The following is a 22,231-nucleotide window of genomic DNA, read 5'->3' on the forward strand; positions in this document are numbered from 1 at the left end:
CACATTCACAATTTGACCACCATGCCCACTCCTCCGCCTCCCAAACACACCTACACGCTTGCGAAGATCCATCCCCGACCCCCACCTGGTGCTATCGGCAGGGTTGCTCTCGTCTGGCTGGGTTATGTTCAGCCCAGAAATGGGCAGCCTCCCTTGCTACGCGGAGTCTGAAAAGGCCCCCGCAGGCCTGAGCAAAATCACCCGTAGCTGGGCGACCCGGGGGGCGGGGGGGAGGGCCGGGGCTGCCCCCTCTAGGACGTGTCCAGCTGGGTCACTAAAGGCAGCTCCGCGAACAGCCCCCGGCGGCTGGATCTCTGACAGCTGCTGCGGGGAACCCAGCAGGATCTGGAGGATCCGATCCGCTTGGGAGAGCTGATTCCCGCCGCATGCCGTGGGTGGCTCCGTGCAGCCTCAAATCTGCTGTCTGGCTAACTGAGGATCCACCAATGCTTGGACAGCCCAAGCGCTGGGGAGGGGTCAGGATGGCCAGGATCTGGCTGTATCAGAGAGGCTGGAGCGCCCCCACCCTCCCCCATCCCCTCTCCTCTCTTCTCTGCCTTGCCCTGAGTAATTCAGTCCCAGCTGCAGCTTCTTGGTCTGGAAAATCTGCCATCCCCTAAGAGTCACTTTGGATGCAATGAAACAAGGCAGGGACTCAAACCTGCTTCCTTTGCAAACTCCCCTTAAAGCAACAGGCCCGCGGCGAAACCAGGCCCGTTCCCCTGAGCCCGGGGAAGGGGATGAACTTTGCTCCGCCCTCACTTTGACCTTGTCAAGCCTCAGGGAGGAGAGTGGGTCCCTGGTTTTCTCCCTCAGAAGCTTTCATCATGCCCGAAAACCGTCCCCTTCTGACACAGCTCCTTCCAGCTGGCCTGGGGGGCGGGTGTTGTAACCCTCATCTGCCCTGCCCCCAGCAAACAGCTCCCACTGCCGGGGGCTAAGTCCATGCCCCCATCAGATCCCACTGTGCTAAGGGCATCGGTCCAGATCTTCAAATGGGAGTCAGCGTCTAGACAAACAGATGGGTCCTCTCCTCTCCCAAGGCAGTGAGGCAGGACAAGGCTGGCTTTAATGCGCAGGGGGAGGTAGAAGGAATATCTAACATACACACACATGCTGCACCGCCGCTGGATTTTACATCAGGGCTGGAAATTATTAGAGCCCTTCATAACCTGTGAGGTCAGGCAAACAAATACCGAGGTGAGGTTGACCCATCCTCAGGCTTCAGGGCGGGAGCTGGGGGGATCTGGGAGAGGAGGGTCAGGAAGAAATGATCATGATCATTTATTATTTGTATTATGGTAGCACCTTGGAGCCCCTGTCACACACCAGCCTGCACTAGGTGCTGTTCAATCCCAGAACAAAAAGGCAGCCCTCCGCCCCAAAGAGACTGCAATTTAAATACATCATTGTTACAGGCGGGGCTCATTGTGCCGTGCAGACACAGAGGAATAGACAGTCGCCTCCCTGAAGAGTTTCCAGGCTGCATACACAAAGGGTGACCAGCTCTGTTTTACACCTGGGGAAACTGAGGCACAGAGCGAGGGAGTGATTTGCCCGAGGTCACTCGGAGAGCCTGTGGCTGAGCCCAGACCTGGGTCTCTCGAGGGGCAAGCGGAGTATCCGGCCTCTCTCAAGAAGGATGCGTGGGGCACGTTCCCCTCTTCTGGAGCATCCAGATGGGTTGGTCGTTAGGGTCAGGTGGGCCGGGCCACTCCCATGATGGTCTCTTGTCTTCCTTCAGCACCCGACTCCTTCATCCTCCTCCTCAGTGACACATCTCACCTGGAGCAGCCGTGGGGTGCGGTCCCACCAGCGGCTGTGGTTCCCACCCACTCGTCCATTCGGGTCCCACCCAGCCCCTCCCTCACCCCATAACCATGGAGCCCAGATACCCACCAAGGAGCCTTTACCCGCACAGCAAGGGGAAGCACTGAGGTAGGGAGTCCTCAACCCTGGCTGGCGCCATGAGGAGCAACAGCTGCATCTCAGCCAGGCCTCGGCAGGGAAGGTGTTAACAGCCAGCTCTGGGCTGTCATATTCCCTTAAGAGTCCCCGGCATAGAGTCATGGTGATCGATGGATCGATGACCTCGCCTTGACCTTCACTTTGTGCTGGATCCAAGAGAGAGGCCGAGGGGGCAGAGACACCGGGAGACACTCCTGCTTCTCCCCCCACAGACCGATGGACGGCAGCCATCAGTGACTGAGCGAGCCTGGTTAAAACCTGTATGTGGGTCATCCAGAACCCCCGAGGTTCTTCGTCAGAGCCAGGCTGTCCTGAGGTGCACAGCTGTGTATTAGCATGTTTGACGGCCTCGCTGTGATTGTGTGCACACGCTTGTGTGTCTACACACGCATGTGCACGCTTGTGTGTCTACACACGCATGTGCACGCTTGTGTGTCTACACACATGTAACTGTGTAGGACTACATGGGTGTGTTATGATGCCAATCACTAGCTCTTTTCATCAGCAGATCTCAGCGCACTTTACAAAGGAGGTCAGGCTCCGTAACTTGGGGAAACCGAGGCAGCGAGGGGCAGTGACTTGCTCACACCCACCCAGCAGCAGAGTGGAGAGTAGAACCCAGCTGTCGTGCGCCTAAGCTAGGCCGCACATCCAGCCACTCCCCCCGTGGGAATGGTCACATGCCGAGTCTAGGGCAAGGCCGGGAATCAAACCCTCATCTCCGGCCACCCAAGCCAAACACCTTGGCCTCAAACCCACCCTGCCTCCCACCCTGGGCCCCATGCGCTCAGGGATATTTACGGTGACACGGGAGCCTTTGCAAAACCAAGGAGCTGTTTGTTACTTACCCTTCTTAGCTTAGCACCCAGAGGCAGAAGTTAAACCACAAGCCAGTGCCGTGATGAGCCAGCCAAGCTGTGATGGATCCCTGCTCTGGCTCTCTCCCTCGTCTGTCTTCCTGGGGTTTTCCACTGTCACGTGTGGATGCTTCAGTCGCTGGGTGTCTCTCTGCCTTGCTGGATGCTCTGTTGATTTGGGGCTGGTTTCAGCCACTTTAATGACCCTTTTCATTCTGCCCAGGCACTCCCATGCTGCATGGCTCCTGGGGTACTTTGGCAGGAGACAAACTGGTGGCTGTGGTTGGCTTTTTTTTCCCCCCACAATACAGCGGGAAATCGAGGCACACATCGGTTTCCTACAAACAACACAGCACATTCCTGCTTCGTCCCAGGGGGCTGGGAAGAGAACCCAGGTCTCCTGAGTCTCTGCAGCGCATACTACCTACCAGACCACGCTGTCTGAGATAATCAAACCCTGGCTGGGCGTTAGTCTATTTCCTGATTCTGCAACTTAGGTCCTTGGAAGAAACTTCAGAAGGGACCTTAGTGCCTAGAATGGCTGGAGGCCAGAATCTGGGGGGGCGGGAGCAGAACGTAGGAAGATCTAACCTGAACTCCCCAGAAAATGCAGGGGAGAGGGGGGAGCAGAACACAGGAAGATCTTCTTTCCTGAACTCCCCAGCAAAGGTGAGCTCGTTCATTATCCGTGATGCAGAAACTTGGCATTATTTATTCACATATGACTAGCTGTTGTCTTGCAGCTATAAATTATTGCCGGCATAAAAAAAACACTTGAAGAGCTAATGCAAAGACTACAAATTAGCAGCAATTTTTTTTTTTTTGCGATCGGCTGCGCCATTGGCAGAGTTCTTTAAAATGCCATTCTGTCTGGCATAATTGTATAGTAGGTATTTCCATTCAAGCAGCGAGAACGCCTCCTGAAAATATGAAGACTTGGTAAAATCTAATTGACAGGGAGAATAATAAGAGTTCAATGCCAAGCTGTTTGAGAGGGGAGAATGAGACTCCGGGATTCTTCAGTGCGGGAGACTGAGGTACAAAGGGAACAATCATACACCAGCATTTTACCACATAAACTACAATAAGGCTGAACTTCGGATGAATACAGAAAAGGACGAGGTGGGGGGAGATGGTGAAGGGGGAAATAAAGTGGAAGAGAATCAGAGAGAGGAAGGGAAGCAGAGGAGGGAGGGCACAAGACAGGCAAGGAAGGACTGAAAGGGAAGCATAACGTGCTTCAGTCTCCCTGGACACTCAATAACAGACTTAAAAGTGGCCATTCGTCAACAAAAACACTTCAAAAACAGACTCCAACGAGAAACTGCGGAACTGGGATTCATTTGCCACCTGGACACCATCAAATTAGGCCTGAATAAAGACTGGGAGTGGCTGGGTCACTACAAAAAGTCATTTTCCCTCTGCTGATACTCATCCCTTCTTGTCAACTGCTGAGAATAGGCCACTTCCACCTTAATTGAATTGGCCTCGTTAGCACTGACTCCCCCCCCCCACACACTTGGTGAGGCAGCTCCCATCTTTTCATGTGCTGTAATATATATACTGCTTACTGACTTTTTCACTCCATGCATCTGATGAAGTGGGTTTTAGCCCAGGAAAGCTGATGCCCAAATAAATGTGTTAGTCTCTACGGTGCCACAAGGACTCCTGCTTGTTTTTGCAGCTTCGAATGCCCTTCAGTGACTCCGGAGCAGAGCTGGGTGCGAACCGCAGTTTCCCTTTTGCGGGAAATTCTCTGATGGCAACATTTGTTCCGACCGCCCGGCTGCGGAGGATGAAAATGAAAAGCTGGGGAAACCAGCGAATTTAAACCGGCCTGTGCCTGACAGGGCGGAGAGGTTGGGATGTCTCCCCAGCCCACCCTTAGAGGTTTCTATCCCTCTGGGATTTCAGGGCCATTATTTCCAGGCTCCCGATTTGAACGCAAATAGGAACGAGTTCCGGGAAAGCCAGACGAATGGAGCCGATGGGGAAGAACGACTGAGTTAGAAAGGAAAATCCCGGTTCTTCGACGCCCCCTCCCATCCAGCAGCTCCGCTTCCCTTTTGGATTCATAATAAGCTTAATTCCCTGTTGAGTCAACAGCATGCTTCAGTGCTTCAGCCCTTCCCTTCCCGCTCTATCAAAGGCCCCGCGGGACAGGAAAGCCCTGTCCCTTTTCTTTTCATTTCCCCCGATTAAATCCCCTCTTCTCCTGCCAGTTCGACACCCGCAGCCAGAGCCTGGGGTCACTGTGGTGCTGAGCATCAAAGGCTCTGCTGAAATCGTCAGCCTCAGCACCAGTCCGGGAGCGGAGAGGGGAGGCGGATTCGCAGGGCGCAGTGGGGTTATTTACCCTGGGTGCCTCCAGCACCCACGGGCGCCACTCCTGATGGTTGGGACTCAGGAGACCTGGGTGCACTTCCGTGCTCTTCCAGACACTCGTTGGGTGGGTCCCGGAGCTGCTCTGTGTTCCTGCCCCATAAAACAGAGATACCAGCTCTGCCCTGCCTCGCAGCGGCGCTGTGAGGCGACTGTGGGCAGTGCTCAGAGACCACCTAAGACACAGCAAGCGCCCTCATGCTGGGACTGAAGATCAGGGGCTATTTTAAAAATTGCCTGGAGACACTGAAACTTCCTGGGGGCTATTCCGGGCTCTGCCACTGGCTCCCTGTGTGTCCTAGGCCAAGTCACTTCATAACTGATTGTCACATGTAGCATCTAGGAGCCCCATGCATGGACCGACCAGGACCTCAAAGGGCCAGGGTGTTGTACAAAGACAGAACAAAACAAAGGGGTCTGCCCCCCGCAGGAGCTTGCAGCCTCAGTATCCCCAGGGATAAACTGAAAGGCCAGGCTGACCTGCTTCCCAAGGCCTGGAAGGATTCGATAGGTACCGACAGATGTCGGTGAATGTCAATTTCACCACAGGCACAACCCCCTCTCCTCTCCCTCCCCAAGGCAAAAATATCGCCCGGAACTTTACCGATCGGCAAAGTAAGAAAACTGCTGCTTGAAAACGTATGGGAGGCTGTCGTTAAATAATTACCACCCAGAGTGTCCCGCAGCTGTGAAACTTTAATCGATACAAAGTTGTGGGGGGGGAGGTGAATGCTTAAAAATGCTGCAAGACTATGACCATGCAAATGGATCAAAATCGAGAAAAAGGCTTAAAATAAACATCTAAGTTATCCGTTGGCACGATAAAAAAAATAATCTAATTCTGCCAAGTCTTCATACAAGACAAAGTGCTTTGAAATCAGTCAGGCCGCTGCCACAGGCACCTCAAGGTGACAGAAGGAATATGAAGCCAGAAGAGGAGTTTTTAGCCCCATGACGGGTCCAGCTGTCTCCTGGTGAGCTCTCCAAACTCCATCCATCTTCTGGGGGAGGGGGAAAAAAACCCTGCGACGCTCACTTCCAACCCCCTTCCATTCCCGTAAGTGGCCATTAATTCCCGTCGGATCGGCGCAGGATTGCAGTGCATGGAAATCAAATGACTTCATTGTGATTAAAGTTTATGGCTGCGCGGGGAGCGACAGGATGAATAATCATTGGCCACTTAGCGGAAAGTGGCGCTGAGATTTCAGCCCATTTGCGGCTGCCTCGGCAGAGATTTCGCTAGCCCACCAGGAGGGGCCTGATCCTGCCTCCCTCTTTTCCACGAGCCACTTGAGCGAAACAACCCCCCCATGGGCTGAAGGGGCCTCAGCCTTTTTGCACAAGGGTGAATTTCGCCCAGAGAAAGGGAAGGATCACAACTCCCAGTGGAAAGGCAGCCACCTCTGGGGCGGAACACGGCAGCCATTTAAACGGCACTGTGTGACGGTTTAGGACAGGAGAGCCTCAGACCCCATCCTGGGGGATTTTGACAGAGGCAGCATGGGGTTTTTACGTGACTGGGTTTTAACGTGACTGGGCTCCCTCAGAAATGGCCCACAGGCCTGCGAGTGCAGGTCCCTATTGTGCGGGCTTTATTCTGCTGCGGGCACCGGGTGGCAGCTGACAGCAGCAGGAAAAGCGAGCCTGTCGTGTGCAAAAAGGCCCCAATGCAGCGGGGTGCTCCCCTGATCTCTCTGCTTCTCCAGCCCAGAGAAAGCAGGGTCATGGTGAATGGCTGTGTGTGTGTGTGTGGGGGGGAGACGGGACAGCCTGGTGGTGGGGACAGAGTGGGCAGAGCTGGGGATAGAGAGAAGGAAGAAGGAAGATTTGTATCACCCTCATTCCTGGAAAAATCTCCAGGCCGTTTATGTCTCTCCTCATTTTCCTGCACTGCCCCAGCTGTCTGTCTCGGCCTACCACCTATCATAAGAACATAAGAGCGGCCATACTGGGTCAGACCAATGGTCCATCTAGCCCACTCTCCGGTCTCCTGACAGTGGCCAGTGCCAGGTGAACAGAAGAGGTGATCCTGAAGTGATCCATCCCCTGTCACTCATTCCCAGTCCTCTTCACCTCAGGCGGCATCTGCCCTAGGAGTGCCTGTCCGGCCTGCGAGACCAGCAAAGCGCTCCACGTGTGGATGCCGCCCATCCCCGACAAGGCAGGTTTTGCCCAGGTTGAGTTTGATCCGCCACACCTGGAAGGAATCCAACCACGCTGGCCGAGGCAGCTTCTGCCGGCAGAGCACAGTCAGTGAAGGAGCGCAGGCCTGCCCGGCAGAACTGGGCCCGGGGAAGCGGAAGCGTAGACCCAGCCTAGGATTGTTTGCTCTTCGGGGCAGGGATCAGCTCTTTCTTCCGCGTTTATACAGCTCCTGGCCCAACGGGATCATGGGCCTGGGCCTGGCATGACACAGTTATTAAACAATCGTCCGACTGAAAGAAAAGGAAAAAGGATGAAAATTTCATCCAAACTTCTTTTCCGGGGATTTGGGTGCAGAAATGTCCATTTCAGTTAGATTTTTTTCCTGGATAAAATACATCTCTGTTATCCGTCATCATCCTGCAACCCCCCACCAGCCTCTTAGCAGGTGGTGACCCTCCTGGGGAAAGGGTTTAAGTGGCTTTTTGCTTATTCGGTGAGACAGACAATCCTCAGCTTGACTTAGCGATAAAGTGAGCTGGGAGGGGCAATTTGGGGAGGGAGGATCAAGGGTGTGGGCTGAGCAGTCTGGAGAGAGGACCCTAGAAGTAGCCCTTCAGGGACGAGGGCCTGCAGCTGAACGTGAGACTAGCTAGTTCAGTCTTTGGGCAGACGAATGAGCCCAGATGGGCTACAGCAAAACCTCCTGGGTGGCCAACCCTCCTGATTGGTTGAAGGGACCCAACAGGGCTGTTCGCTGGCTGCTCAACGCCTATGATCGCTCCTGTGCCTGCCTCCTTCCCAGCCTTGCTCCAGCCCTACTTGGATCCTGACTCCGGCTCTGACTCTTGTTGTTCCTGACCGCTGAATCCTGCTCTAACCACTAGGCACGACCACCCACATCCCAGTTAGGAGGCTTTCCTTCCCAACTGACCGCCCCCACCTTAGGCAAACAGCCCAGGCCTTGCAGCAGTCTTGTCTCCTTATCTCAGCTCCGACACGTGCCAGGCCTGTTAACAGCCAGAAGTGCTGCCTGGTACGCTTTGCCGTAGAGCGTCTGGGTCAAAGAAGCTGCCTCAAAGGGGGAGGTGGAGGTAAATGGTCTGATGGTTTAGGGACTGGGAGTCCAAACTTCCTAGTTCTTTGAGGCAGCGGGGTTTAGTGATTAGAGAGGGGGACTGGGAGTCAGGAAGCCTTGGTTCCATTCCTGTCTCTGCCACTCACTGCTGGGTGACCTTGGGCACGTCACATCTCCCTGTGCCTCAGTTTTCCCCATCTGTAAAATGGGGGTGATGATACTGACCTATCGGGAATGCAGGGGGAAGGTGAAATGGTTCAGGGCACCAGTCACTGATTTAGGTGCCGGGCAGGGGGGCCTGGGAGCAGAAAGCTCCCTGCAGCCATCTGTTGCTTTGCTAAATAGACGCACGAAGGAGGCAAAATGCTTCGGGTCCCTTATTGTTTTTTTTAATGCGTCCTTTAGGCACAGTGCAGTGCGGTCCATATTCAACCCACTTCCTCGCCATGCTGGGCAACAGCAGCCTCCTCCCCCTCTTCTTCGCCCCTGGCCTCCTCTTCCACCCCCCGACCTTGGCTGAGGTCGGAGAAGACCGAGTCCCACGCCTCCTCCAGCTCTCTCCGCCGCTCCTCATACGCCTCCTTCTCCGCCAGCTGGTTTCCCTCCAGCCAAGAGGTGGCCTCCTCACACAGCTCCAACACCCTCTTCTTGGCTCGAACATCAAGGGCCTGGCCTCCCTCCGCAGCCCTCTTCAGGTGGAGAGCACACGACTCCAAGGAGTTCATGGCTGCGATCTTCTCCTGCTGCGCCTCGTCTTGTGCCCTGTGCTCCTCGGCCTCCCGCACCATCCGCTCCACCTCCTCTCTGTCCAGCCGGCCCCTGGTGTCGGTGATGGTGAGCTGGCTGGTGTGGCCAGTATCCGTGTCCCTCGCCAACACGGTCAGGATGTTGTTGGTGTCGATGGAGAAGCTGACCTGGATGATGGGCTCTCCGCGCAGCGCCGGGGGAAGGCCGCTTAGGATGAAGGTGCCCAGCAGGTGGTTGTTTTTGCTCATGGGTCTCTCCCCTTCGTAGACCTCGAACACAACCGTCTCTTGGTCATCTTCGGCCGTGGTGAATTCCATGGTTTCCTGGGTTGGGACCGGAGAATTGCGTTTGACCACGGTGGCCATCACCCCTCCTACTGTGTCAATCCCCAGAGACAGCGGGGTCACGTCCAGGAGGAGCACGTTTTGCAGACCCTGGGACCTGTTGCCTGTCAAGATGGCCGCCTGCACAGCCGCCCCGTAGGCCACGGCCTCGTCTGGGTTGATGTTCTTGCTCAGTTCCCGCCCACTGAAGAACTCCTGCAGCAGTGTCTGGACCCGGGGGATGCGGGTTGAGCCTCCCACCAGCACGATGTCGTGGATCTGATCCTTGTTCATGTTGGCGTCCCGCAGCGCCTTCCCTAAGGGCTTTAAGGTGGCCTGGAAGAGGTCGGCGCACAGGTCCTCGAAGCGAGCCCGGGTGACGGTGGTGTGGAAATCCACCCCCTTGTACAGGGAGTCGACGGAGATGGCGGCAGCGGTGCCGGAAGAGAGCGTGCGCTTGGCCCTCTCGCAAGCCGTCCTTAGCCTCTGCATGGCTTTCTTGTCCTGGCTGAGGTCCTCCTTGTGTTTCCTCCTGAACTCCCGCACCAAGTGATCCACCAGCCGGTTGTCAAAATCCTCCCCGCCCAGGTGGGTGTCCCCCGCCGTGGCCTTCACCTCGAAGATGCCGTCGTCCACCCTGAGGATGGACACGTCGAAGGTGCCGCCGCCCAGGTCGAAGATGAGGATGTTGCGCTTCCCTTCCCCTTTGCGGCTGGCCTCCAGGCCGTAGGCAATGGCCGCTGCCGTGGGCTCATTGAGGATCTTCAGGACCTGGAGGCCAGCGATCGTCCCAGCATCTATGGTGGCCCGGCGCTGGGAGTCGTTGAAATAGGCTGGCACCGTGATGACGGCCTGGGTGATGGAGCAGCCTAGGTAGGCCTCAGCCGTCTGCTTCATCTTGGTGAGCACTATGGCGGAGATCTCCTCAGGGTAGAAGGCCTTTTCCTTCCCCTTGAAGGACACCTGCACCTTGAGCTTCCCGATATCGCTCACCACCTGAAAGGGCCAGTGCCTCGTGTCCAGCTGAACCATGGGGTCCTCAACCATCCGGCCGATCAGCCGCTTGGCATCAAAGACGGTGTTCTGGGGGTTGAGGGCCTCCTGGCTCTTGGCTGGGTCCCCCACCAGGCGCTCCGTGTCTGTGAAAGCCACGTAGCTGGGCGTGGTCCGGTTGCCTTGGTCGTTGGCGATGATCTCCACCTTGCCGTGCTGGCAGACCCCCACGCAGGAGTAGGTCGTGCCTAGGTCTATCCCCACGGCCGGTCCCTTGGCCCCACGCATGGTCGGGGGCGAGGCTGCAGTGCAAAAAGAGATCTGCTCCTGGGGCTTTCTGGAGACGCAGAACTGCTCCCATGGGTTGTTCCCTGCCCCTTGCCCCCACCTCAGTTGGTTGGTAAATTGACTTCCATGGGCCTTGTTCTCCTGGACAACCTATTAATATTGTCTGTGCCCCCAGCCGGGAGGCAGGAGCTTCCCCACCTCCGCTCCCCTAGAGACCTGACTGCCTTTACCTCGACACGTGTCACAATAGGGTCAAGCCGCCAGCCTGCTGCTGCATCCCACTCTCCATTATGGTTTGCAACCCTATGGGTGTTATTGGCAGCTCTGGAAATGGAGTATTCCCACTGTCCTACTAAAGCGTGACTGTGCCGGGGTGGGCAGGAGGCGGCATGGGAGTGACTGTGAGAGGAGGCGGGGCGCATTGGGGCATCACGGGGGACATGAACAGAGAGAGGGGACCTTGGGTCATATGTAGGCTTGGCAGAATTCAATTTTGATATTTTTATAATTTCGACAGCTGATACCGGTTTCTTTCAGAGCTATATTTTTTTCAATTCGCAGCCATTGAAACATCACCCTTGTGTGAAATTTGGGTTGTGAGCATATTTTTCTCTTTTTACCCATTTAAATTTTCACAGTTGTGGAAAATGCCGGGAGCGGGAGGGTGGGGAGGGGAGGGGGTGTCAGACAATGATTTAATGACAGTAGACGCGGAGAATGAAAAAGTTAAAAGCTTTATACCCCGTTAACACAGACGATCAACGTCGCATGTCAAAATATACAAAGTAAATATCCTGCAATCAACAGATTGTACCTGTTTTTACTATTCATTCGTGAGTCCATTTGTAACCAGCCTAATTCAAAAGTCTGAATCACTGGATTTTGATGCTAATAAATTCTCAAGCAGCATTTTTCTTATTTTATCTATCTGTATATTTCGATGATTATTGAAGGAAATAGTTTTTGTTGTTGGTTTGTGTGTGTGCAGTGAAATCAATGTCTACCGATAAAAAGCTGATCCTTCCAAGCCTTGTTATTTATATTATTATAGATGAGCGCCTGACAATCAGGATATGAACCCAACCAGCTCTCACATAATGCTTTCTAGCCCTAGCTCTCAATGTGCTTTAAAAGGGAAGGCAGTACTGGTATCCTCATTTTATATATGGGGAAACTGAGGCACACAAGAGAGCCATGACACGCTCACAGTCCTCCAGCAGCAGAGCCAGGCCAAGAACCCAGGTCTCCTGAATGCCAGGTCAGTGCTTTAGCCACTAGGCGACTCTCCTTCTTCTGGCTGTAGAAAGAGCCATTCATGGCTACTGACACGCAGGAAGCAGTTGTAGCAAATTGGAAATAGTGCCTACTTTGGGTGGCTCTTTGGGCCAATCCCAGTTGGGTATGAGCACCTAGATTCTAGGGGATGGACACTGTAGAGATGCAGGAGAGAGAGACGGATTGGTAAGAGAGGATGGATGGACAGAGATCAAAGGGATGGGCAGACAGAGAAAAGACAGGATGGATAGTTTGCTATCCCTGAGAGTGGCAGGTGAGGAACCTTTCTCCCGAGGCCTTTCTCAGTGCTACCAACTCTCATGATGTTATTGCAAGACTCTCCATATTTGATGTTTGAATCCCCAGCTCCTGGAGTCTTGTGATTATGGGGAAATCTCGGCTTTCGGTTAACCTCCCCCCCTCCTGCGGCTGCAGAGAAAAGCTAAGAAAAGTGACCCCCTAGAAGCTCCGAAATCGAAAAGCAAAGAACCCAGTGTTTTGCAGTTTGAAAAATCTCATGATTTTTATGTGATTTTGGGGGCGGCTGACTCATGATATTTAGAGCACTCGGGCTGGGCCGCCCCATGCATGCCCCAGCTCTTCCTCATCAAAGGCGTTACCGATCCCAGATCCCCCCCGTTGTGGCTTCATCCCACGAAGGGTCGTTCTGAAAACATGCAGGGTGTCGTGGGGTTGACGTGAGTTCCCAGGGTGGAGCTGATTTCAACACTGCGGAGAGGGGGGCGGTGAGAGGGTGGATTCATGTGCCCTCCCCTTCTCCAGCATGAATGAGGAGACCCACAGCTCCAGTCAATCTAATTAAAACCGCTTGTCTTTGCACTTTGATCTGCCTTCCCCGTCAACCTGCACTGGGTCGCTGGCGAGTTAAGAGACATATTAACTCGCCCATACCCGCGCTTCGGGGGGCGGGGGAGCATGAAGGAGGACTGGGGGGGCATTAAAGGGAAACTATTGATGCTGGGGGGGGAAAGAAAGGCCCCTTTTCTCCGCACGTCCTCCCCCCCCCGCGCCCTCCCCAAGCCGACATGAACAAGCTTCCCCCCCGCCCAAACATGGGTTGCATTAAAGTCTCAAGACCGGGTCAGGTTGGAGAAGGAAAAAGGATACTACGGCTTTACAGTAGCGCAAACTATAGAGCCACTGTTTCGGCGGTGACCCCGGGGGTCAAAGGTGAAGGGTTTCCCAGGAGCGTCTTTGATGAGAGCCATCTTTGATGAGAAAGGAGCCTCTATACAGATGTCCCATAATTACCATGAGAATGTGCAGCACATGGTCGAGAAACGCAGCCCCGAAAGGGAGGTTTAATGGAATGTAATTAAAACGGCCCCTGTTCAGCGTTTTCGCTCGCACTTTCTCGCTCGCTCGGGCCTCACTTTAACCTTTTCAAGGCTCGGTTCGTGACAAACGGCGCAGAGAGCTGGCGCGGCCCCACGCCCGCCCGCCCCCCCCCCCACCCCGTTCCATCCACCCCCCGCCGTCCTCTGGGAAGCTCCAGTCAGGCCGTCGGGAGAAAGTCACCGGCTCTGCGTAAACACCTCCCCAGCCGATCGGAGCTGAAAATCTGGGCCTTCCCGGTCCCATCTCACCATACCCACCTCAGCAGAGGGACACCGTTCCACTGGCAACTTATCAGCTGTGGCCCCTGGGTTTTGCTAACACTGGACTTTTCTAAAGCACCGGGCAAGCTCTGGGTGTCTACGCGTGTTAGGAGAGAGATTGTCGGTTTATTCCAGGTGGTTTTTAAAGGGTGGCTGGAATGAGTGGACAGGGGGATGCACCTTTCTCCCAAGCCCTGCCTCCTATGGGATCTTAGCCCAGACGAGATTCGCCCCAGCGCAGCAGGATTCACCCCAGAGCAAGTCAGTTGTGTCTATACTAGGGCACTGGTGCGGCTTCACCCTCAGCTACAATCCCTGTGGAGGAGAGGCTTCGGCCAGGCCCCTTTCCCGCACCAGCCCCCTCTGCAGCTCTCTCCTTGAAGTGCTCGGAAAGGGATGTCGCTCTGGGCTCTCTGAAGGCCTGCAACCTCTGCTACTAGCAAGGGGTGCAGAACGGCACCTAAACGATGGTTCTTATCCCTGGAGGGGGGATCATTGCAGGCAGTGGCATCAGTTCAGATATTTCGGGGGTGTGTGTGTAAAATTCAAGTCCCTCCCCTCCCGCACCAGCTGGGACCCTATTCCGGTCCCGTTCGCCCTCACCTTCCAGAGACGCCAGGTCTCCCTCAGTCGGGGAGGCTCCCCTCTCTTATCCTCACAGTGACTGAGACGGTGCTGCCAGGAGTTGAGTTCTCAGCAGACTCTGCCGTGCACCAGGTCACAACACCATGGGGCCCAGTGGCCCCTCCGCCTGGACAGAGGCTGATGCTTACAAGCGGTTGGGCCGTGGCTCCCTGGCTCCCTGGCCTATGCAACTCTGAATAAGTGCAGAATTGCACCTAGGGTGAAAAATCAGGATGGGGTGTGGGGGTGTCTTAGATGCCTATATAAGACAAAGCCCCAAATATCCGGACTGCCCCTATAAAATCAGGACAGCTGGTCACCTGAATTGCACCACTGATTCCGGGCCCAAGCTGGGACTCATTGGCAGGGCAGTGTGGATGTGGAAGAAGCTGGCCCGCTGTATCCGCTCTGTGGCTAGACGCAGGACTCCAGGCCCCGGGGCTGTCTCGCACGCATTGGCCATCAGCTGCAAAATTCACCTCCTTTAAAAAAAACACAACCCTGCGTCGCCTCTTATGTTCGGGGTCAGATGGGCTTGGAAAGACCCTCCTCTTCCTCTGTTTTGGCTGCCACCAGACACTCTCGTCCGTATGATAAACCCCCATGCATAAAAAGACAGATAGGCTAATATATCTGTAATCCGCCTTTCACACACTCGCGAACCAGGGCCAGGCAGCAAGGCAGCCCGAGCGCAACGCGAGAGGTTAATCTCCATGAAATCAGCCCTTCAGCCTGGCTATTATGCTCATGTCAAGATGTCAGGGGCAGAGAGATGCTAACTTTGCTAGCGAACTCCCTCCGCACATTCCTCCCACTTGTTGGGTCTCTGGCTCACAATACTCTGTCATCCCCTCCTAGCCAACCGCCCCCCCCCCCCAATAAACATAACAATGATCTCGAAACAAATCATCCCAAATGCAAACAAACAAAAAAAATCAAATGAATAAAATCTAAAAAGTCAAAACCAAAATCCTTCCCGGAAGCAGATTTTTCAACTGTTGGTTCTTTTCTGGCCCCCACCACTGTGATAGCTGATACCTCACAATCTGTACCTTGTCTAGCCTCACAACTTCCACAGGGCAACTATGCCCATTACACAGATGGGGAAACTAAGGCACAGAGCAACTCACTCAAGTTGATGCTGGGCTAAAGCAGGAAATTGAACCTAAGCCTCTAAATTCCTAAACAAATGCCCTAACCACTGGGTAAACCTTCCTCATAGCAAGTAGTGTAAGTAGGGTGACCAGACGGCAAATGTGAAAAATCGGGGTGGGGTGGGGGGTTATAGGAGCCTATCTAAGAAAAAGACCCCAAAATCAGGACTGTCTCTATAAAATCGGGACATCTGGTCACCCTAAGGGTAAAGCAGCTGAAATTACAGGGCAGCTGAGAATCAAGCCCAGAATTAATAATAAAATAGTAACAACCATTTCTTACAGAGTGCTCCGCATCGGTAAATCTCCAAGCGCTTCACAATCTTTAATGTGAAGCAGAGAAGACCATTATCCCATTAGACAGATGAGGTCCTGAGGCCCAGAGGAGCTAAGGCCCAGATCCTCAAAGGTATTTAACTGCCTAACTCCCAGGAAATGTGTCTTTAAACCCACCAGCATGATCAGCGTGGGACGACACAGAGGAAACGGCCCATCCGGGACGTGGACACTGCCGCAGAATAGCGCTTCGGATCCAGCTTTCAAAGCACCCACTGGAATAAATGAGCCGTTTATTTTTCAACAAGACCCTCCCGCCTCGCGATCTCAGCAAGCCCCTGTGGAAATGGAAAGCCTGTTCGGCCTTAGCGATCCCAAACCAGCCGCCGCCGACTCCTGCTCCGTGGAAAACCGGCCTCCGGCTTAAGCCTAATCCCGGGAAGCGGCTGGACAGTTTCTCCTCCCCAAGACTCCGATGGCAATTTCAAAGGAGGGGGGGGGGATTTCTAAAGCGGGGGGGGGGGGCAGAACGAGCAGTGGCTTAGCTAAATAAATTCCCCCGTTTAGAGGGAGGGAAGAGACACGCAGCCACAGCCGGCCTCCTGGCCCCTTTCCATTGTCACAGAAAGGTCAGCCCCTGACGAGTTAGTTATCATTAGCTAAGGCCAATTTAATCACAGCAATTGCACATAAATCACTCAGGACAGACGGAGCACTTTATTCCCCTCCCCCTACCAGTCTAAAAGGTTGACAGATTCCCCCCCCCCCCTTGAAAATCCACCCAGCCCCGTCCCCTCGGCAGCCTCCTTTCTCCCCCGCCGTTGGGGCTTGTCTGTTTTTCCAAATATTAAAGGCCGTCACGAATTACCGGGCGCTGACCATCCATCAGGCTGTCAGGCTGAAGAGCAGGGTCACGGGTAAGAAAGACCAGAGGGCAGTCGGGAATAGAAAGGGGTCAGGCCAGCCACGCATGGGCCTAGAACAACTTATTTTATTTCACTTGGCAGGCCCGGAGGCGGAGAGCGGGGCTCAAGTCTGGGGAGGGCCGGGGGGCACTCATGTTACCCGCCCTTCCCCAGGGCTGGGCGGTCCTTTGCCTTGGAATTATTCCCGCGAGAACCAGGCCAGTGAGAGAAGCCACCCGCTGCCCCCCCGGTGGCAACGCTCCCTTGCCTAGCAAAAACCTCAGGAGATTTTGGGGAGGTGGCAACGTCAGGCAGAGGGGCCGGAAAAAATATTTCTGGGCCCGGAGGGTGTTTTCTACCCTCCTCCTGGTCGGCCAGCCGGCGCGGACTCGTGCCCGGGCTCCTGGCCATCCAGCCGTGTGTTTGGATAACAGAGGGCCAGATCCGCAGCTGGCGCAAATCAGCCCGGCTCTCGTCCACACTACGCCTGCGCCCTCTCTCCTGACTCCGCCAGCCTTTCCGGTCAGATTAGTCATAAAATAATAATAATGAATAAAGCTTCCCACCTCTGCAGCATCTCTCATCCGCAGGGCTCCAGGCTCTTCCAGAGAACTCAAAGCTCTATTATTATTATTACTGTTTGAATGGCTCTAGCATCTATCGGCCCTGGCAAGGCTCAGGGCCCCATTGGGCCAGGCGCTGCACAAACAGAGCGCAAAGACCCTCCCGAGTTTGAATTTACCATCCGCGGCGGAGCTAAGGTGGCTCCCACGAGCGGACGGGGACAGCAGAAGGTACAAGCTGGTTCGGCTTTGTGCACCAGGCCCCAGTCATTGCTTGCGGCACTCGTCTGTCACCTGGGAGGCCTGGTCGCAGAGACCCAGACGGGGGACCCGTCCTGCCAGGTGCTGAATGGACTCAGCGCAAGAGACAATCCCTGAGCTCTCCGGAAGGGGAGGGAGACTGAGGCACAGAGCAGGGCGGTGACTTGCCTATGGCCAGTGGGAACAGAAGCCCGGTCGCTGGAGTTGCCGCTCCGCCCCTGCTCTGAGCGTGGAGAGCTACTGATGCAAAGTGCTACGTTAGTGCCAGATTTCAGGCCTTGGGCGACGGCTCTGGCTGCCCCACCAGGAATGCACCCGGGGCCACGCGGGCGGCATGCAAACTTTCCCCCGGTTCCTTCTCGCCTTTTTTTTTTTTTTTATTTCAATCTAATTGAAGAGAGGGAGGGGGGGAGAGTTTGGGAGATAAAAGCTGCCAGGGCTAATTACACCTCATTATTCCAAAAGCTCTCTCACGCCTCACTTACTCTCAAACGCCAGCAAAAGCGCGGGGGAGGGGCGAGGGTATTAAGGGAACGGCCTGGTGGAAAACAAAGTTAGTTCATTCACATGGCGCAGCAGAAAAGCCTGGTGCGTGGGGGGGCTGCTTTTTTTTTTTTTTCCCCCTTCCTCCCCTTGACCGGGGAGAGGCTTTAACTGCAACTGACGTCCCCAGTTCGTTTCTGGTCTCGGCACTCGGGGCTGGGGGGGAGAAAAGTGACTTACTAGGATGCTCTGGGGAATTTCCAACCTGCTCTCCCTCTCCTCCCAGGCCTGCTCCTCAGCACAGCTAGGTCTCTCGGGGGCATGAAAAATCCACGGCTCTATCCCGACCTCCCCCCTGGCGTAGACAGTGCTAGGCCGATGGACGAATTCTCCAGGGAGGGGGATTATTTACGCCGGTGGCAGAGGGCGTGTCTACACAGAAGCACTCCAGCGGGGCAGCTGCGCCTCTGGGGTGCTTCAGGTGTAGACCGGCCCCCGGAGGAGTGAGCCGCGGGGAAATGAGATCAAGGTGATGGATTCTGGCTCTGGGGTTCAGGATTCAATCCAGGCTCGGGCCTCTCTCAGCCTCGCGGGTGCTGTGAAGCGGATGACGCGTTGGCAGAATGGCGTCAAGGGGCCTTAGGGTAAATCAGGTAGAAATCAGGCCCTGGGTGATTTCAGTTGGTTCCCCTTTGGCGGGAGAGCCGTGAATAGGCCAGAAACACCAAGAGAATCAAGCTCTTTGCCACCGAAAGGCCAGAAACGCCACACACGGCTCAGAGCTCACCGCCCATCCAGCCCCAGCGATGACTTCCTGAGGCAGCGTGGCCTAGTGAATAGAGCGCCAGACCTGGGTTCCATTCCTGACTCCGCCGCTGGCTTGCTGGCTGACCGTGGGCAAGTCATGGCCCCCCGCCCATGCCTCAGTTTCCCCCTCTGTAAATTGAGGCTAGTAATACTGACCTTCCTTTGAAAAAAGCGTTGGTGTCTCCTGACGCAAGTCCGAGGTTATTAGCAGGATTTATGAATAAGGCCCCACGGAAAAGCTCCCGTAACCACAAAACAAACCCAGGCGCTAATCACCGCACAGTGAAGTGGCAACCAGCTGCTGTCCCACCCCTGTCCCTGCACCCTCTTCACCCCGTACGTCCGCAATCCTGCTGCCCGTCTGTGTGCGCGCAGCCCTTTGAGCAGGCAAGGAATCCATGAGGTTGAGGGGCTGAGAAGTGGCACTGGGAAGATGGACCGGGTGGGCTCTTCGTGCCACCCAAAGCCCGGCCCCATCTACATGGACGGCTGAAGGGGCTTAGCTCCTTGCAGAAGCTGGCCCTAGGCCAGGTCCATGGAGCCAGGGGAAATACTCAAGATTATTCCCCATTCCAGGTCCCTCACACCAGCCAGATTAACCCAAAGGGGACTGATCACAGTGCAGGGTGGTTGAGCACAGTCCGAGCAACTGCAGCACGGGAGGAATGAGAGCCGGGATTCCTATTCTAGTCAGGATCCTATTCCCAGCTCCTTACATGTACACTGTGGGGAATCATGGCGCTGCTCTGTGCCTCAGTTTCCCTGTCTGTCAAAGGAGAGAATAAACATTCTTGCATTGCAAAGCTTCATTAATATTTGCAAACAGCTTTGAGATCCTCAGATGAAAGTGCTGCTGGGAAGGCAGGGCAAAGGTCAGGATGTTTAATCTGAAGTCATTTCGGGAGCACTGCCCCAATGTTCCAAGGGATAAAATATATACATCTACATAAAGCCCATGCTACTGAAAAACAGACTGCTTCTGTCATGGAGGGGATATCGGCTAGGTAAGTTTGCAAGAAGACAGGATCTTTATTATCTATTCCCTTAGCAGAGCTCATCCTTGCTTCCCCCCCCCTTTCTTTTTTCTTTTTCTTTTTTAATAAGATCCCAACTAGTTGCTGTGGAGATGAGCACAAGATGTCACCACCGGAGATTTCTGACATCAGGAGGGAAAGAGGCATCGGTAGCAAAAGCAACTCTTTAAGGAAAAAAAATATTTGCTTTCATGAAAATGCCCCCAGTTATTCAGGGGGGGAAAGAGCAGAGAATATACATGTATAGAGAGGGGGTTTATTTCTGTGTCGAACGTTTTGCAAAGATTTCCAGGTGATCTTGGTGAGGTTTTTTTAAAGCTGTCATATTGGGTTTGGTTTTGTTTTTTTAAATCGTCGAGGAAAAGAATCCAAAGAAGAGACAGCTGCCTTTAGATTTCCATTATTATGTGTTTGGTTTTGATGGTCTAGCAATTAACTTGTTTCTCGGGAGTAGTTTTAATAGTGAAAGAAACCCCACCTGTGATATTCCACCTACCAGCCCACCCTTCTTAGGAAGCCACTGAAAGTTTTCACTTTGACATACTCTCGGGATCGCACCCCGATTTTGTGCTTTTGGAATGATGGGTTGTCATGTAAAATGGCACTTTGGAAGCCTGATCAATGCGTCGTTGCCCAACCAAACTGCACCCTTTGAGAAATACCATTGCCCGGGCTAGTGTGTTGAAAGAGCAGGATTCTCCTCTATTCATTTTTTTTTTAAGTCAGTGAAGAAGAATCTGCATTGTTGACTTCTGGGTTGGGACAAAATTGCAAGGAGCATTAGGAATATAAGCCAACGTGATGGCCGTGTTAGAACACAGACCAAAATTCAGCGGAAGCTTCCAAACTATGCAAAAAGCCAACACTCTTAGCAATTACTTGATCATTGCATCAATCATTTAGATACTAAAATGCAAGGGTTTGCACTTGCGGTTCGTAAAACGCAACATGCAACATTTAGTGGCTATTTTGTAAGAGCTGTTGATGCAAATTAGTTTCGTACCTGCATGGTAAAATAGAGGTTTTAATATACAGTATGCAAGGCGAGAAAACACACTACAGTTAGCGCAGCATTGGTTACAATCAGTGCTTAATTTGTAATGAAAGAGGTGCCGGGGCACAAGCAATTTTTCTACTTTCATAACTGATGCGGCAAGCCCAGGGGTGCTCGGGCTATGAACTGCCAAGCCTAGAGGTGCCGGGGCTCAGCTCGAGCAAGCCCCAGCAAAAATGAAGCACTAGTTACGACTGTACGCGTGTAAAAAATAAATTCTCGCTGTAACTTTTTATATGACAACACCTCGTTTTTCCTCGTGTCTATTTTTTGGCAACTCAAAGGTGACGTGATTTACAATTTGCAACATTTATTTGTGCAAAACATTCTGCAGCCACACACCCATTTTTCAATCATATTTGCAGCTCATGTTGCAAACAAACAATTGCATTTTTAGTTTTAGTACACTACAAAATCAGATCATTTCAAAAAATCCAATCGTTGACCAATGGGGCAAAAGATTTATTTTTCTACAAAATTCTCCCCAGCCACAAACATCGAACTGGCTTTAGCACCTCTACAAATTACCTATTATGTTTTATTTATTTAAAAAAAACTAAATTATAAATGTATCTGAACAGGGAATATGGCAATAGTTTCACGTGTCATGTAGGTCTCAATCCAATGCCTATTGAAATCAACTGGCAATCTTTTCATTGACTTCAACAGAAGTTAGATCGAGCCCCTAGTACATTTTTTGTGCGTGGTATAAATATGACTAATAACTTCTGGAAAATAGGCACAAATTGGTTAAATGCCAGGTTTAAACCCAAAAAGGATTGGTGTTCTTTTACCAGCTGTTGTATCAGGGTGTGTGTTAGAAATTGATATTTTAAAAGGACCCCACAAAATAGTAAAGAAACAAAATTAGACAAGATGGTCAGTGAAACACCATTTGCCATGTTCTCACACTTGGCTGCCTTAAAATGACTGCTGCCCGTCAAATATTCCCGCTAAAGAGTAAAGCATGGGATGCAGGACTCCTAAGCAAACTATTTTGGTTAGCATCTTTGTAGATAGATAGATAGATAGTTTCATGTATGTGTATACCTATGCATCTATCTACATATTAAATAGATAGTTAGATTAGATGTATAATTTAATTATTGGTTGCCTAGGTACCACAGTAATGTTGTACTAGAAATACCTAGCCAGATAGATTTAATTTCCCTTTAGAGTAAGTTATTGAATACAACCTCTATACATCAAGTAGACTAACACCTGCCTAAGCAAGGTAGACTCTATAGAAAGTGAGATTTTATAGGGGATGATCAATTAATCCTCATTATATAGGCACCAGTAACAACAATCTGGAAGATCTGAATTCAGCAAAGGGTTTTTTTTTAAATAACACAGTGAAGGAAATTCTCTTACTCACCCTTTTTTATTCGCTGGTAT

At 53.0% G+C, this 22,231-nt stretch overlaps 1 protein-coding gene across 1 annotated transcript; it reads right to left on the reverse strand.

Annotated features, from left to right (window-relative positions):
• Window positions 1–8,820: 8,820 nt before the first annotated feature.
• Window positions 8,821–11,008, reverse strand: LOC123352028 (heat shock 70 kDa protein 1A-like). The gene has a single exon (XM_044991720.1). It carries the CDS (start codon window positions 10,776–10,778, stop codon window positions 8,856–8,858), a length of 1,923 nt encoding a protein of 640 aa, XP_044847655.1. The 5' UTR covers window positions 10,779–11,008; the 3' UTR covers window positions 8,821–8,855.
• Window positions 11,009–22,231: the final 11,223 nt, after the last annotated feature.

This window comes from Mauremys mutica, chromosome 17 (assembly GCF_020497125.1).
Source record: "Mauremys mutica isolate MM-2020 ecotype Southern chromosome 17, ASM2049712v1, whole genome shotgun sequence".
Taxonomy (NCBI): domain Eukaryota; kingdom Metazoa; phylum Chordata; order Testudines; family Geoemydidae; genus Mauremys; species Mauremys mutica.